The following is a 14,415-nucleotide window of genomic DNA, read 5'->3' as shown; positions in this document are numbered from 1 at the left end:
TAAAGATACTCCAATAATTACTCTCAACATAAGAAAGAAATATTCAAAGTGAAGATTTTAAGATTTCTCGACTCTCTCAATCATAATTTATCAACCTACTATAAATCTTCTAACATAAAATAATTAACAAAATGGAGGAGTTAAATGATGGAATTGGACATGCTTTGATTTTTGTATAGGACAAAGTTACTCGTAAAATATTTATAATTTGATTTGTTATTACTATTAAAAGAATATTTTAGTATAATTTTAGCCAACGAACACTTCGAAACTTGTATGCGTCAGGCTGGCTTTGATAAAACATACTTTTGTTTCTGGTATTAACAGCTTACTATTTACTTAATAAATTTCACCCTTTTTAATTGTAATGTCAAAAGTCAAAACCTGCATCATAATAAACCAAATGCATGAATATTTCTTGTTATAAGCTCATAATAATTAGTAATTATTATTTTATGTAGTCAATTTATACATTCATATAAAAAAAAACGTATTGCAGAAATTCTAGCATAAGCTACGAAAAGAAAAATTAATATTAACTTAGCCTAAGCTCCCAAAAGTGAGAGCGGTTAGATTATATGTAAAAGAAATCCAGAAAGTGAATAAATAAAAAAAGAGAAAATGAAGAAACCGGTATTACCCGGAAATCAGTTACCAACAAAAGAAAAAGTCATGTTGTGGAAATAAATAAAAAAGCCCTCCCTTCTCCTGTGTCGTTCCTCTCTCCCCTGTCGTCCTTCGTCATCATTGACCTCTCTGATTTTGCCGTTCATCGTCGTTGATCTATCCACTCCCATCTCGCCATTCAGCATTTCTAACCCATCTACTCCCATCACGGAAAAATAATAATTTTTCCCCTCCCTAATTGCCATTTATCATCACTGACGCTTCCTATCCCGACGTTCATCATTGTCAACCCATCCACTCTCATCTCACCATTCATCATTACGGAGCCCCACCGCCACCTCCATTTTTCAACAATATTAAAACTATCCGTTTTTTCCTCTTAATCTTGTAATTAGAATTACTAAGATTTTTACACATATTTTTTTATGGTTTTTTAATAAATATTTTTACATATATATTTATTGGTGTTTTAATGTTTTTTATTTGTTCATTTGGCGCATTCTTTTATACCAATTGGTTGTTGAGAAATTAGTTTCAAATGAATGTATTTTTTAATCAATTTGGGGATTAGTATTTGTTTCATCATCTAATTTTATTTTATTTTGTTTTATTTTGTTCTAATTTTCATTATCCTTCGAGTATAAGCTGCTTGTTTTACATTCTCATGCTAACAAACACAATAAATTGTATAAGAATATGCATTTTAGTTAACATTAATCAACTTTTTTTTCTTGAATTGATACGTAGACGGCTAATTGACAAAAAGCTTTTCATTTCAAGTAAATAAATTGAAAGGTGCGGAACATAAGTAAATTGCTTCTTAAATTTAAACATGTTCATTTAACTTTCAGCTATGATGTTTTAAACATATAGAAAGTTTGATTTATGTCATTTGTTTGACACTCTCTTAATTCCTTTCAATATTTCTCTATAATATTAATTTTATTACAAGGGAATGGGCATTGTTGATGACTTGATGACAAAAAACCATTGATTTTGGTTTTTAAAATTTATTAAGATAGACCAAACAGAGAGTATTCACCACCTGATGCACAAGACGATAATGAAAATATTGGGTTTAGCAGCATTTAAATTGTTGTTTACAACTGTAAGGGATGATGATAGGTATATATGAATGGTGCACTTTTGTTAGTAAATCGATTGTCTAATTACGGATGTTAACTATTACTATTTTTTATCTTAATTATTTCAATTTTTTTCTTTTTATATATGGATTACATGATATAATTTAATAAATATTTTCATGTAAAGTTAGTAAAGTGTGGTCAAATTCAAAGAAATGAGGATTTGTATTTTCTTTATACAACATTCATAATGCGGTCCAAATAACTAAGAAACTGTTAAGATGAATGAATGCATTTCAAATTTTATACTATAAATTAATAAATTATATAATGATTTAACAAAAATATCAATGTACCCATTTTTATAAGATATTATCAATATATCAAAGTTTTCTAAACCTCATATCAAGTCTTAACAATTGCTAATATTTTCATTGTTTTGCCAATATATTTAACAATTTACTAAAATTCTAAGGATCTTTCAAATTATTTAACGAGCTATTAAAATTTCTATTATTTTACCAACATTTATGAGTTTACCAATTTTTTATGATTTTACAAATATTTCAAAAGTTTCTAAACCCTAAATAAAATCTTAACAATTATCAAAAGTTCAGTGGTTTTATCAAAATATTTAAGGATTTACCAATATATCTAATTATTTATCAATATATCTAACGATTTACCAAAATTTCTATCGTTTTACCAATATATCTAATAGTTTATCAACATTTCTAAGGATTTACCAAAATATCTAACAATTTATTAAATTTTTATCATTTTTCAATATTCATGAGACTTTACCAAATTTATTAACATTTTACCAATATTTCCAAATTTTTAAACCATATATCAAGTTTTAACAATTACTAAAATTTATATGACTTTAACAAAATTTCTAAGAATTCCTAAAATATTTAACGATTTACGAAATTTCTAAAGATTTACTTAAATATCGTTTCACCAATATAATTTCTAAGGATTTATCAAAATATCTATATGTTTACCAAAACATCTATCATTTTACCAATATTTATAAAACTTTACCAGAATTTATAAGATTTCACCAATATTTTCAAAATTTCAAAACCATGTACCAAGTTTTAACAATCACCAAAAGTTCTATAACTTTAACAAAATATCTAACCATTTACTAATATTTCTAACCATTTACCAATATTTTTAAGAACTTGCTAATATATCTAACGGTTTACCAAATTTTCTACTTATCGATATTTATGTGACTTTACTAATATTTCAAAATTTTCTAAACACCATACCAAGTATTATCAATTACCAAAATTTCTATCACTTTATCAAAATATCTAACAATTTAACAATATTTCTAAATATTTCCATCAATTTACCAATATTTATGAGACTTTAATTACCAATATCTCCAAGGATTTACCAAAATATCTAACAATTTACCTATATATCTAATGGTTCACTAAAATTCTAATGATTTCTTGATATATCGAACAAATTACCAAAATTTATAAGGTTTACCAAAACATCTAATGATTTACCAAAATTGTAATGTTTTATCAAAATATCTAACAATTTACCAAAATTTTATGGATTTACCAATATTTATGTTACTTTATCAAAATTTCTAAGACTTAAAAATATTTCCAAATTTTCTAAACCTTATACAAAGTCTTAACAATTACCAAAATTTCTACGACTTTACCAAAATATATAATGATTTACCAAAGTATCTAATGATTTACCAATATATCTAACGATTTTCCAATATTTCTAACAATTTACCAATATATCTAATGATTTACCATTTACCAAAATTTTAAGGACTTACCAAAATATTTGACAATTTACTACTATTTCTAAGGATTTACCAATATATCTAACAATTTGTCAAAATTTCTATAGATTTACAAATATTTATGAGACTTCACCAAAATTTCCAAGATTTTACCAATATTTCCAAATTTTCTAACCCTATACAAGTCTTAACAATTACCAAAATTTTTGTTACTTTACCCTTATTTTTAATGATTTGAATTGGTCAATATTTCTTTGGATTTACCAAAATATCTAAGACTTTACCAATATTTGTATTGATTTACCAATTTTATATAGATTTACCAAAATATCTAAAATTTTACCAAATCAATTAACATTTTGGATTTACCGAAATATCTAAGACTTTACCGATATTTATATGGATTTACTAAATTATCTAACATTTTATTAAAATTTTTAAAATTAAATCCTTTTATTTAGAAACTTATAATAGAAGTGTCGTGTATTGGTAAGACTCTAACTTTTTGATACGCATGACGAGCATATCTGTAAATTCAAATATAAATATATATTATTTATATATATAAATTCAGACGATTTCGAATTTTTATAATGAAAATCAAATTTATTTTCTTAAACCGACGGGAAATTTCATATATATATATATATATATATATAATTTTAAAAATTATTCCCATGGTCCAGTAGGGGCTCCTCAAAAAGAAAAAGAGAAATTAGATGGTCCCAAATTGATAAGTTTCTTCTTCTTAAACCACCAACAATCTAACGGAGTGAGTAGTAAAGAAAATCTTATGCTGATATTAAATATTAGGGTTCAAATCTTAATCTATAATGTTAAAAATACATAATCCTGAGCATGGCCACATTATTTGAATTGCTCCAGAATGGGATATGTCATCTTTTAGGGCAAATCCAAAGTTTACTGACCCCTTTATCTTTCTAAGCTGTGCTACTCTTCCTTTTTCCTTTCTTATATTATACCTTCTCATCACCTACTTTAAAAGTGAAAAAAAATCTAGTCAGCTCGCTACTATATCAACGTTTTGTTGATCAATGATAATCGGCCATTTTCAAGTTGGATGACTTTGGTCGTCAACCGTTGGGCTTGGCCTTACACCCAGTAGAGTGTACTCCACGTTAGCTAGTGGATGGTCAATCACTGCTAACTGAAAATCTTAAAAACAGATATTTAAAATTTTTTATTTAAATTACTGAATTATTTGAAAATTTGTAGTTTATTATCTTAAATTAGTGGGTCTTAAATTATTAAATCATTAATAAATTTATATTTTGGTTTTTCAATTTTAAAGTAATTATAAAATGATCATTAAATTATTTGAAAGTTTTCATTTAAGTCACTTAACTATTAAAGTCTCTACAGCATGATGTTTTCTATTTGTATTGTCTACCCCAATTAAAAGCTCTCTTTCGTTTTCTCTTTTAACAATCAAATTTTCTTTTTCATGAAACACCTTTTAACAACATGAATCAGTTAACCAAACTCAAATAACTTTCTTCTTTGATATCCGACAGCGACCATCTTATCAACTTGGATCTAAATTATATTTTTTTACTCATCGATATGTTTTAATCTACTGCATTAATTGTCGAATCTTCATTTGAAACTTAAATAATTTTTTTTGAATAGTTTAGTAACTTAAACAAAAAATTTCTGAAATTTAAAATTAAATAACCAAAATGAAAATTTCATGATAGTTTAATGGAATTGGTGTAGTTTATTCTATTTAAATATGATTTAAACACAATGGAATTGCAAACCCAATCTCGACAAAAGGAAAGAGAGTAAAAAATTTGGGAGCTGAGAGGCTCAGAAATGGAAGGGCCAATGAGCTGCTCATCCTAATTTTACTCGAAACCTGTTTAGATTGATTGCTTCATAAAAACCCTAGCCCAACCACAATGAGAGTTTGTGTTATACCAGTACTAGGCAACTAATGTTAATGTCGTTCCTTTCCTCCCTTCTATAACTAAAACAATAACACCTCAAATTTCTCAACCCCCAAAATTGTTGCACGGTGTGCAGTATTCATTCTCATAGATAGCATTTGAGTATTGAGGAACTCATTTCTTCATATCCCCATCCGCAATGCATCGCAACGATGGCGTTTGTTTCACCTCCTCTTCTTTCAAAATCCCTGTCCCTTCTCCCTCCCAAACCCTAGCCTCTCCCCTCTCCAGAGCTCGTCACTCCCTTTTCCAACTCCTTCACTCCCTCAGGAATCGCTCCCTCCCTCCTACCACATCCACTCACTCTCCCCTACTATGCTGTGCGTCTCTCTCTCTAACAGCCCAGACCTACGACCTTGTTAATGCGCCTCTGCTATGTTCCGCTTCCTTGTCCCTGTCTCAACCCAATCCTCCCGACTCCACTCAGTCTGGTTCGGAGGTGCCTCAGAAGGGACAGTCCACTACTGCTGGTCGTTACGACGAGGAGAGGGTTTTGATAAGCGAGGTTCTTGTCAGGAACAAAGATGGAGAGGAGTTGGAGCGGAAAGACCTCGAAATGGAAGCCCTTACCGCGTTGAAAGCTTGCCGAGCCAACTCTGCTTTGACGGTGCGGGAGGTTCAGGAAGATGTCCACCGGATCATCGATAGCGGTTACTTCTCTTCCTGTATGCCTGTGGCCGTTGACACGCGGGATGGTATCAGATTGGTGTTTCAAGTATTTTGTCTCAAGCCAAATTCATTTTATTTACATTTTGGTGTCGTTTCTTTTTTTTTTCCTACTTGTTTTGAACAATCATAGGATTCTAAATAGAGAATTGATATGGAGTTGAGCTGCTAGGTTTTAGGTCATTGCAATGGATAACATTCCATTTGAATCTAGAAACTGGCCTTGGAAGCAGAAATTTGTCTTAAGGCCTTGGAACAAGACCGTTGTTGGTGAGGCAAAGTGGGTAAACCAATGAAAGGGAGGGTGTCGAAATGTAAAGGATGATTTTGGCGAAAACAGAAGCATAAAGAAAAAACAGGGGGAGAAAAGGCTTGTGATTGGAAATGGAAAACATCTGTTAGGTTCCCAGGCCACTATGACTGTGACAGACTGTTACTATGTTTCTTCTGGCTGTTACGAGCCTGATTCAAATTCTCAGGGTCGTAGCAGCATAGTGCAGTCTTGGAGACTGCTGCTACTGGAGGACAGTGGCCGCTAGTTCACCAGACATGCACATACACATGTCTTTATATGGTTAGGATGGAGTTGGGGGCTTAGGTCAGTGATCTCTTTTGCACCAGTCTATTCTTCTATGTTAGAATTTAGGGGAATTGGAAGTAAATTGTCTGTTCTGTGCCCCCTTTGTTCTGTCTTTGTTGTCATCTGTTTTCAGTAAAGTAGAGCACATGCTTACTTTATGGAGTGTCTCTGGGAAAACTTAATAGAATGAGATAGTCTCATAATCATATGCTGCGAGCAAAAGTATAAATGCTAGTTTTGGCTGCCCTTTCATGTTTCATAGTTTTTTTTTTCACTTTTAGTTCAACATTTTGCTCCTGTCTTGGGCATTATATGCCCATAACTTAGGCACATGGAGAAACACAATACTGATTTGGTTGACATTGGCTTCTTGTGGCATAAGGTAGAACCAAATCAGGAGTTCCACGGATTGGTCTGTGAAGGAGCCAATGTTCTTCCATCAAAGTTTCTTGAGGATGCTTTTCGTGAAGGACATGGTAAGTTTTCTTTTTGCATTCTTAAGTATGGACGGACTTGCTCTTAGATGATTAGCTTGATGAGCTGCTTGTTAATTATGGTCATAGGAGGCCTTCATTATTTTCACTTTTGGTGTCAAGCTGTGCAGGAAAAGTGGTAAATCTCAAGCGTTTGGATGAAGTAATTAATTCCATCAATGGATGGTATATGGAACGTGGTCTTTTTGGCTTGGTTAGTACCTTGCCTTGCTGGGTTCTTTAATTTGTACTTGCAAATGTTCTATTTGTTAGTCTTTGAAGACAAACCATGTTGTTTAAACTGTCCTTTGAACTTATAGGTTTCTGGAGTTGATATTTTTTCTGGAGGTATTATAAGGTTACAAGTTGCAGAAGCTGAGGTCAACAATATATCCATACGCTTCCTTGATCGAAAGACGTAAGAAGCTTCCTTCAGTTTGCTTTATGCACACTTGGGTGTGTGTTTACTTAAATAGGCAGACTCCAAAACATGTATATCGGACTTTTGGATTTATTAGTATTGGGATATATGACTGCAAAAGCTTGTAATTGTTTCAGTGGTGAACCAACTAAAGGGAAGACAAAGCCTGAAACAATACTTAGGCAACTCACTACCAAGAAGGGACAGGTGTGATCCTAGGTCCAGCTTTTGTTACGTGCATAGGTTTTTAATTGATGATTAATCATGAAGCTAGTCTATTCTTATCAAAGAAGAGTGCTTGTGGTGAGCACCACTGTCCTGACTATCTTGTGTTGCTTCCTTCGAATGATCCTCTTATAGGTGTATAGTATGCTTCAAGGAAAAAGAGATGTGGATACAGTGTCAACTATGGGTCTTATGGCAGATGTCAGTATCATACCTCAACCGGCTGGAGGTGAGTGAGTATGTCTTTTAAAGAAGCTTGCACAAAATTGTATGTTGTGTTCCTGAAAATGTTTAATCTAGTTCCTGAACATGTATTTAATGTGCATTCTCCTAGTCAGTTTTTGGTTAATGTTTTATACATTTACTTGATTAATGCAGAATATTCAGGGTAATAATAATGCAATAGCAAGAATGTCACTGAATTTTATTCTAGATTAGTATTGTTATGGTAGTAAATATTATGTTACAACAGCAACGTGCACTGGTTTATTCTGGATTGTTATTATGGATTGGCGTAACCGTAATCATGTTATAGTAAACAGTAGTATTAGCAAATTAAATGTTATTTGATTTGTTTATTCCCATTGTAATTGATGGAAATCTTTCTTAGTGACTTCAAAATAGATACGAGAACAGATTGACATGGAATTTCCATTAAGCTTTTAGAATATGGCTACCATTTGTATTTGTCTGAAATACTCCCATACTCGCTTTCTTTTTACAAAGGTTTCTTGTATCTATTTTGAATGTATGGTCCTAAGAAATTTCCAATGCTTCTAAGAACACATGTTCTGTTGAATATTGGCTTTGGAAGACAAAGGCTTTATACTATAGGTGCTTTTAGTTCTTGCTTTTTTTTTTTGTGTGTGATAGATAATGAAAAGCAATAAAATAAAATAAAAATAAAAATATAAAGGAACTGAAAACAAGGGATAAATAGTCCCCCAAAAAAGAGCAAAAGTGTCAACTAGATTAAGTCAAAATTTTCGATGATCTGGCAGTAAGATTTTCTTTTTTCTACTTTTCAGTTGCCATAAAGACTTATTTTAGTTGCTAGGGTAGCACAAAGCTTTTGTTGAAACTTGAAACCAATGGAATACATTTGTATTTTCCTATACAGGATTTGATGCCAATTGATTTTAAAGGCATCACATGACATGCTTTTTTTTCTTTTTTCTTTTCGGTAATAGTTTGCAAGTAAAGATGCTAAAATTTTCAGAGCTTTTCTATGCATTTATTTGTCTATTATCGTTTGATTGTAAACATTTTAGATGCTGGTAAAGTTGATTTGGTAATGAATGTTGTTGAACGTCCAAGTGGTGGTTTTTCTGCTGGTGGTGGAATATCAAGCGGGTAAGTCTTGCTAGTTTAAATTGCAATTCTACATGTTCTACCTAATTTAGCTAGTAAAGTCCGTACTTATTTATCTGTGGTATATCTTAAATAATATTTATGCAAGTGATCTGTAATTTTGCAGGATTACAAGTGGCCCTTTATCAGGACTTATTGGAAGGTAACATAGCATATTTAGTTCCTGGCTGATTCCTTATGTGCCATTCATCTTACTCCTTTTGTGGTTCCATTTGATTTGTGCATACAAATGTTATGTTTCATCTCACTGACCTTTTTATGTCGCTTTGAGCTTTTAGCATTGCTTGATTCCTGTCCTATTGTTCTTGAGATTAAAGGGAGAGGAATTTGAGTCTTCTATATTTATCTGATGCAATGTTTTATGCTGTTGATCTTGTCTCATTTGTCATGTCCTATGTGCAGCTTTGCATATTCTCATAGAAATTTGTTTGGAAGAAACCAAAAGCTTAATATTTCCTTAGAGAGGGGCCAAATCGACTCTATATTCCGAATTAACTATACAGACCCATGGATTGAAGGAGATGATAAGAGGACATCTAGAACAATAATTATCCAGGTGGGTTTTGCTTTTACTTTTTAAATAATTGGAAGGTTGATTTCTACATTGAGCTCTCTCTCTCTTTTTTAAAAGAATTCAAGAACCCCAGGGACACTTGTGCATGGTAACCAACATGACAATAGCAGTCTGAGCATTGGCCGTGTAACAGCTGGTATAGAGTTTAGTCGACCACTGAGGCCAAAATGGAGTGGGACAGCGGGTCTTATTTTTCAGGTATGGAATGTTACTTCATTCCATAGGTTCTTTGTTTGTTCTGTTTTTCCTTCAAAGAGAAGTTTGTGAAAAGTAGCACCCTACAAGCACCTTTAATTCTGAACTTGAATTTGATATTTTGGGGGATTATGGGTTATGTTTCAGTTATATGATTTATTTATAATATATAAACATGCAGCATGCTGGTGCTCGTGATGAAAAAGGAAATCCAATTATCAAGGACTTCTATGGCAGCCCACTTACAGCAAGGTTTGTATGTCTGTGGCCTTGTGTTTATAGCTTCTATAAGATTCATTTACAGCATTAGTTTGCTGTTATCAGTATTCTTTTAATTTTATTTGCTTGCTTCTAATCATCTATTAAATCCCCCTTTTTTAAATTGAAATCTTAATGTAGTGGTAAGCCTTACGACGATATGTTAGTGGCTAAATTTGAATGTGTCTATACTGGTTCTGGTGATCAAGGTTCCTCCATGGTTAGCATCTGCACCCTGTGGCTTTTCATCTCTTCTGACATGGATGGGCCTAACTTCTGTTACCTTTGCAGTTTGCATTTAACATGGAACAAGGGCTTCCTGTCATGCCTGAGTGGCTGTTCTTCAACAGAGTGAATGCTCGGGCAAGAAAAGGTGTTGAAATTGGTCCTACTCGCCTTCTTTTAAGGTATTATGCTTATTATTTACTTTTTCATGTATACATGGAACGATATGTTATAATTGTAATGGTTTATATTTGGATGGTAATCATCCCTGAGCTTAAATATTTATCCAAAGAAAGAAATTGAAGGGGAAACAGTTGGAGAGTGTTGCCATATGGTTTGCTGACTTGCTCTGTTCTTTATTGCTAGTTTGTCTGGTGGGAAAGTGGTGGGAAGTTTTTCTCCTCACGAAGCGTTTGCTATTGGTGGAACAAACAGTGTGAGAGGTTATGAAGAAGGTGCTGTGGGCTCCGGACGATCTTATGTAGTTGGATCTAGTGAAGTTTCTTTCCCAATGGTAGGTGCATAAAAATCCTGCCTCTTCTTTTGTTGCTTCATGAGTATCTTGTGCTTGCTGTAAGGATTCCTTGCACCTAGGCTCTGTTTGGCAGAGCCATTACAGTGTGATGAGCATGTTTCGGAGCAAGGTTCTGCGTCTGTTCAGCAAGAGTCTAGCAGCACAATTAGAGTGCTTCCAGCTGCACTGGTGCTGCACAGGCCACTGGCCTTTGAAGCTCCATTGCTTCCATTGCACTATTGCCTCTCCTTTTTTCTTTTTCCAGTTTTACCCATTTTCATTATTCTTTGTTTTCTTTTCAATCCCGACTTGACAGTGATGATAGGTGGGAATAAGATAATACGGTTTAAGAAAAAGGAAGTGGGAAAGATGTAAGAAAAAATTCAAAATGCTTGGAGAATTCTTCTATTCAGTTGATTATCTTATTTTATATTTTTGCTGTTGTGTAGCTGGGGCCTGTGGAAGGTGTTATTTTTGCTGATTATGGACATGATCTATGGTCGGGCCCCAGTGTGCCTGGTAAGTCTGTTCTGATTAATCTTCGCTTTCATTTCTTATTTAATCTGCTTGTGAAATCTCTGCCCTTGTAACATTCTTTCTTTCCTATGAACTGTTTGTTTTGGTTTTTCAGGTGATCCTGCAGGGGCAAGATATAAGCCTGGAAGTGGATATGGATATGGTTTTGGCATCCGAGTGGACTCACCTTTAGGGCCTTTGCGACTCGAATATGCTTTTAACGACAGGCAGGCAAAGAGGTTTCACTTTGGGGTTGGCCATCGGAACTAAGAGAGGTTTGACACACAAAGGGTTTTCTCAATTGAAAGTCGTGAACCTTTCTGCTTCGAAGTGTTTATTTTTTTATGTTACTTGCCTTTCACAAGTTCACAATTTTGATGATAATTGTCAATATATTTATAGATATATATTATGGAGAAAGAACATGGGTCATGAATATCATGATAGATTGCATTTATGCATGATCTACAAGTATATGGAGCTCAGGATTCGATATCTGGTCATTTTTCGGCTTTGCTGCATTTCATGCGTCCATTCTATGCCCACTCTCGTTACATTGACCCTAAAGTTTCACCTTCTGGACCGCCAAATATAGAGTTTATGTTGTGCAGGTAAAGCTAGCAAATATTTAGGGGAGATTGACCCCTAGTTTCACTAGTAACCTGTTGGTTACCATCGACATTGCTCTTAAATCAATACAGTTAACATATGCTTTGGACGTGCTAACCAATGGAGTAGATTATTGCGTTTTGTTTAATGTGCAAAACTATGGGGATCCAAAGAGCATCTCTGACTCCGAAAGTAATTGAATTCTATCCGCAAAATGCTCCGCCGCATTTATAATATCATAAACTTCTATAGTAGGAGACTAGATACGGACTACATCAAAATTTGCACCAAGTCCAAAAAGGGCATTCAAAATTAAAGTTAAACTTGGCATTCTTGTGTTACTTATTTCCTAATCTGTAAGAGAAGCAATTAAAGCTTCAAGTGCACAAAGTCAGAGTTATAGAGCCATCCCACTAGATTCAGCTTCAAGATACTTGCAGATCCTCTCCATAACCTCTCTTCCCTTCACACTATTTTGCATAAACCTCTCAGCACATCGTTGCTCCACTTTCTCAGCCATGGATGCCAGAGCTGATAATGGCTTAATACGAATGCTAGTCTCCTGTCGACAAATGGTCCATCCTGTTGGATTATCTGGGTGAGGATCATACCTTATCTTCTCCTCTACCTCTATAAACTTCTGAAGACTGACATTACGGGTTGCAAGTTGCATTGACTTTGATTGGGCATCAACCACTGTTGATTCAACACAGTGGCAGATGTCCTGGCCAACGATTTTGCGAACAAACCATGGCCCTGGAGCATGGATGGTAAGAGCCCGAGTAGTGTAAAGCTTACCGGAGAGAGGATCGAGTTTGCGATTCAATGTGTCAACTTCTAGAATATGAGACAAGGTACGCTTGTTTTCAGGGTCAGCGAACTTACGCCAAGATGCAGAAGTTACTCGCTCCCACGGATGTTTGTAAATGTGCTCTTGCGCATATGCTTTCACCATCACGAATGCTGTTTTATGGATAAAGAACAACAACTCAGGCCACATAACAGTGTGCATCCATGATTATTCAGGTAGAGTTCATCTCAAATGAAAGAAAATACGAACTAACATTCAGAAATCAGGTTGATTCAAGATTTTATATTCTTCACAGCAATTTTTTTTTTAAAAAATCATCTTAAAAGTTTAACTTGGTCAACTTCAAATTCAATCTCCAGTCAAGTGTAAATTTGAGAAATAATAGATATTACTTATGATGCCTACAATATCATGCACATCATGCATAAAATTCATTTCAGACAAACATTCATGCCAGCATTATCAAATTAAAAACCATAAAGTTCATATAATTATGCAGAAATATAAATGACAGAATCAAGCTCCAGGTGCTAAACCCTAATAATTAAAAGAAACAAGAAATTCTAAAAACAATTCAGCATCTTTTTCTTGAACTTTCATCATGATCTAAACAAAAGAGGCTAAAATTGTGTTCCAGACATAATTTAGCAGCAAAACCTGAACTCATAAAATATAAAACAATTTAAACCAAAGAGAAAAAGGGGGGGGGGACACCGATCTAAAAGATAAGCATCCAAAATCCACAAAGACCTAGAAATTAATTACATACATAGATCATCCAAAACTGAACAACCCATGTATCAATTGGATTACAAAAGAAGAAAAATGCCAGAGCACGAGCTCAAATCCATCTTAAAAAAAGGGCAAAGAAAAAGACAGATAAATAATCTTTAGTATAACTAAAAGAGCCTCCAGCCACTAGTTAGAGTTGATTACAAGTGTGATCATTATTAAACATTCATGAAGAATGCATGAAGATCAATTAACAATAACAATAATAATAATAAGATGATAAACAGTAATGAATAAGAAAAACAGAGGGAATAAAACGCACCATAAAGAAAAGCAGCGGGGAGAGTGAAACCCTAAAAAAGATCTGAGAAATGTAAAAGAGGAAAAAGTTGGATATTGACGGTGATGGATGGCAGTGCCTGTACTAAGAACCTTGACGGTGTCGTTTTGATTGGAGTATGTATGACCGGCCTTTGAGTTGAATTTTCTTGCAGCCCAAAATTTTCTTCTCTTCTAGATTCTTCAATACGTTTACCATAGATGTAAATATGAATATTTTATTAGGCACAACCTGAAATGAAAGAATAAAAAAAATTCCAAATTACATTGGTGCTGCTGAGATAACTTGGCATCTTAGCTTTTTAGGGAAATTGCTATAATGAGATATCACAGGATATTTGATTTAAATATTTAATTACCTTGTGCTAATTGTTAAATATATAATAATATTGCTTATAATCCTCTCATTTAGTATAAAATAAAATAATATTTACTTAT

At 33.3% G+C, this 14,415-nt stretch overlaps 2 protein-coding genes across 3 annotated transcripts; one reads left to right on the top strand and one right to left on the bottom strand.

Moving 5' to 3' along the window:
- The first annotated feature begins 5,281 nt into the window (after positions 1 to 5,281).
- Positions 5,282 to 11,989, top strand: LOC105768921 (outer envelope protein 80, chloroplastic). Of its 2 annotated transcripts, XR_001125928.2 has the most exons (17): positions 5,282 to 6,183; positions 7,097 to 7,190; positions 7,319 to 7,401; positions 7,508 to 7,605; positions 7,746 to 7,815; positions 7,969 to 8,062; positions 9,105 to 9,186; positions 9,311 to 9,346; positions 9,607 to 9,760; positions 9,836 to 9,976; positions 10,155 to 10,225; positions 10,373 to 10,451; positions 10,523 to 10,638; positions 10,823 to 10,970; positions 11,287 to 11,341; positions 11,420 to 11,489; positions 11,602 to 11,752. XR_001125928.2 is itself a non-coding variant. In XM_012589190.2 (16 exons), exons 1-16 carry the CDS (start codon positions 5,608 to 5,610, stop codon positions 11,754 to 11,756), a joined length of 2,067 nt encoding a protein of 688 aa, XP_012444644.1. In that variant the 5' UTR covers positions 5,282 to 5,607; the 3' UTR covers positions 11,757 to 11,989. The 2 variants fall into 2 exon arrangements, 1 of the variants encoding a protein (XP_012444644.1); XM_012589190.2 differs by lacking the exon at positions 11,287 to 11,341 and having other exon boundaries at positions 11,602 to 11,989.
- A 307-nt stretch (positions 11,990 to 12,296) lies between these two features.
- LOC105768923 (uncharacterized) lies at positions 12,297 to 14,127 on the bottom strand. The gene is made up of 2 exons (XM_012589192.2): positions 13,961 to 14,127; positions 12,297 to 13,058 (listed from the first exon to the last, which is right to left on the bottom strand). The coding sequence occupies exon 2, from the start codon at positions 13,048 to 13,050 to the stop codon at positions 12,493 to 12,495; it is 558 nt and encodes a 185-aa protein (XP_012444646.1). The 5' UTR covers positions 13,051 to 13,058; positions 13,961 to 14,127; the 3' UTR covers positions 12,297 to 12,492.
- Positions 14,128 to 14,415: the final 288 nt, after the last annotated feature.

The sequence above is a fragment of the Gossypium raimondii genome, chromosome 5, assembly GCF_025698545.1.
Source record: "Gossypium raimondii isolate GPD5lz chromosome 5, ASM2569854v1, whole genome shotgun sequence".
Classification (NCBI taxonomy): domain Eukaryota; kingdom Viridiplantae; phylum Streptophyta; class Magnoliopsida; order Malvales; family Malvaceae; genus Gossypium; species Gossypium raimondii.
This window is presented reverse-complemented; position numbering and strand designations above follow the sequence as displayed.

What these genes read in the sequence shown, in the direction of transcription:
- LOC105768923 (XM_012589192.2), bottom strand. Translation starts at nt 13,050, where the DNA reads ATGGTGAAAGCATATGCGCAAGAGCACATTTACAAACATCCGTGGGAG.
- LOC105768921 (XM_012589190.2), top strand. Translation starts at nt 5,608, where the DNA reads ATGCATCGCAACGATGGCGTTTGTTTCACCTCCTCTTCTTTCAAAATC. An exon ending in AACGTGGTCTTTTTGGCTTG is followed by an intron (nt 7,402 to 7,507) that starts GTTAGTACCTTG and finishes TTGAACTTATAG; the next exon opens with GTTTCTGGAGTTGATATTTT. An exon ending in CAGCGGGTCTTATTTTTCAG is followed by an intron (nt 9,977 to 10,154) that starts GTATGGAATGTT and finishes ATAAACATGCAG; the next exon opens with CATGCTGGTGCTCGTGATGA.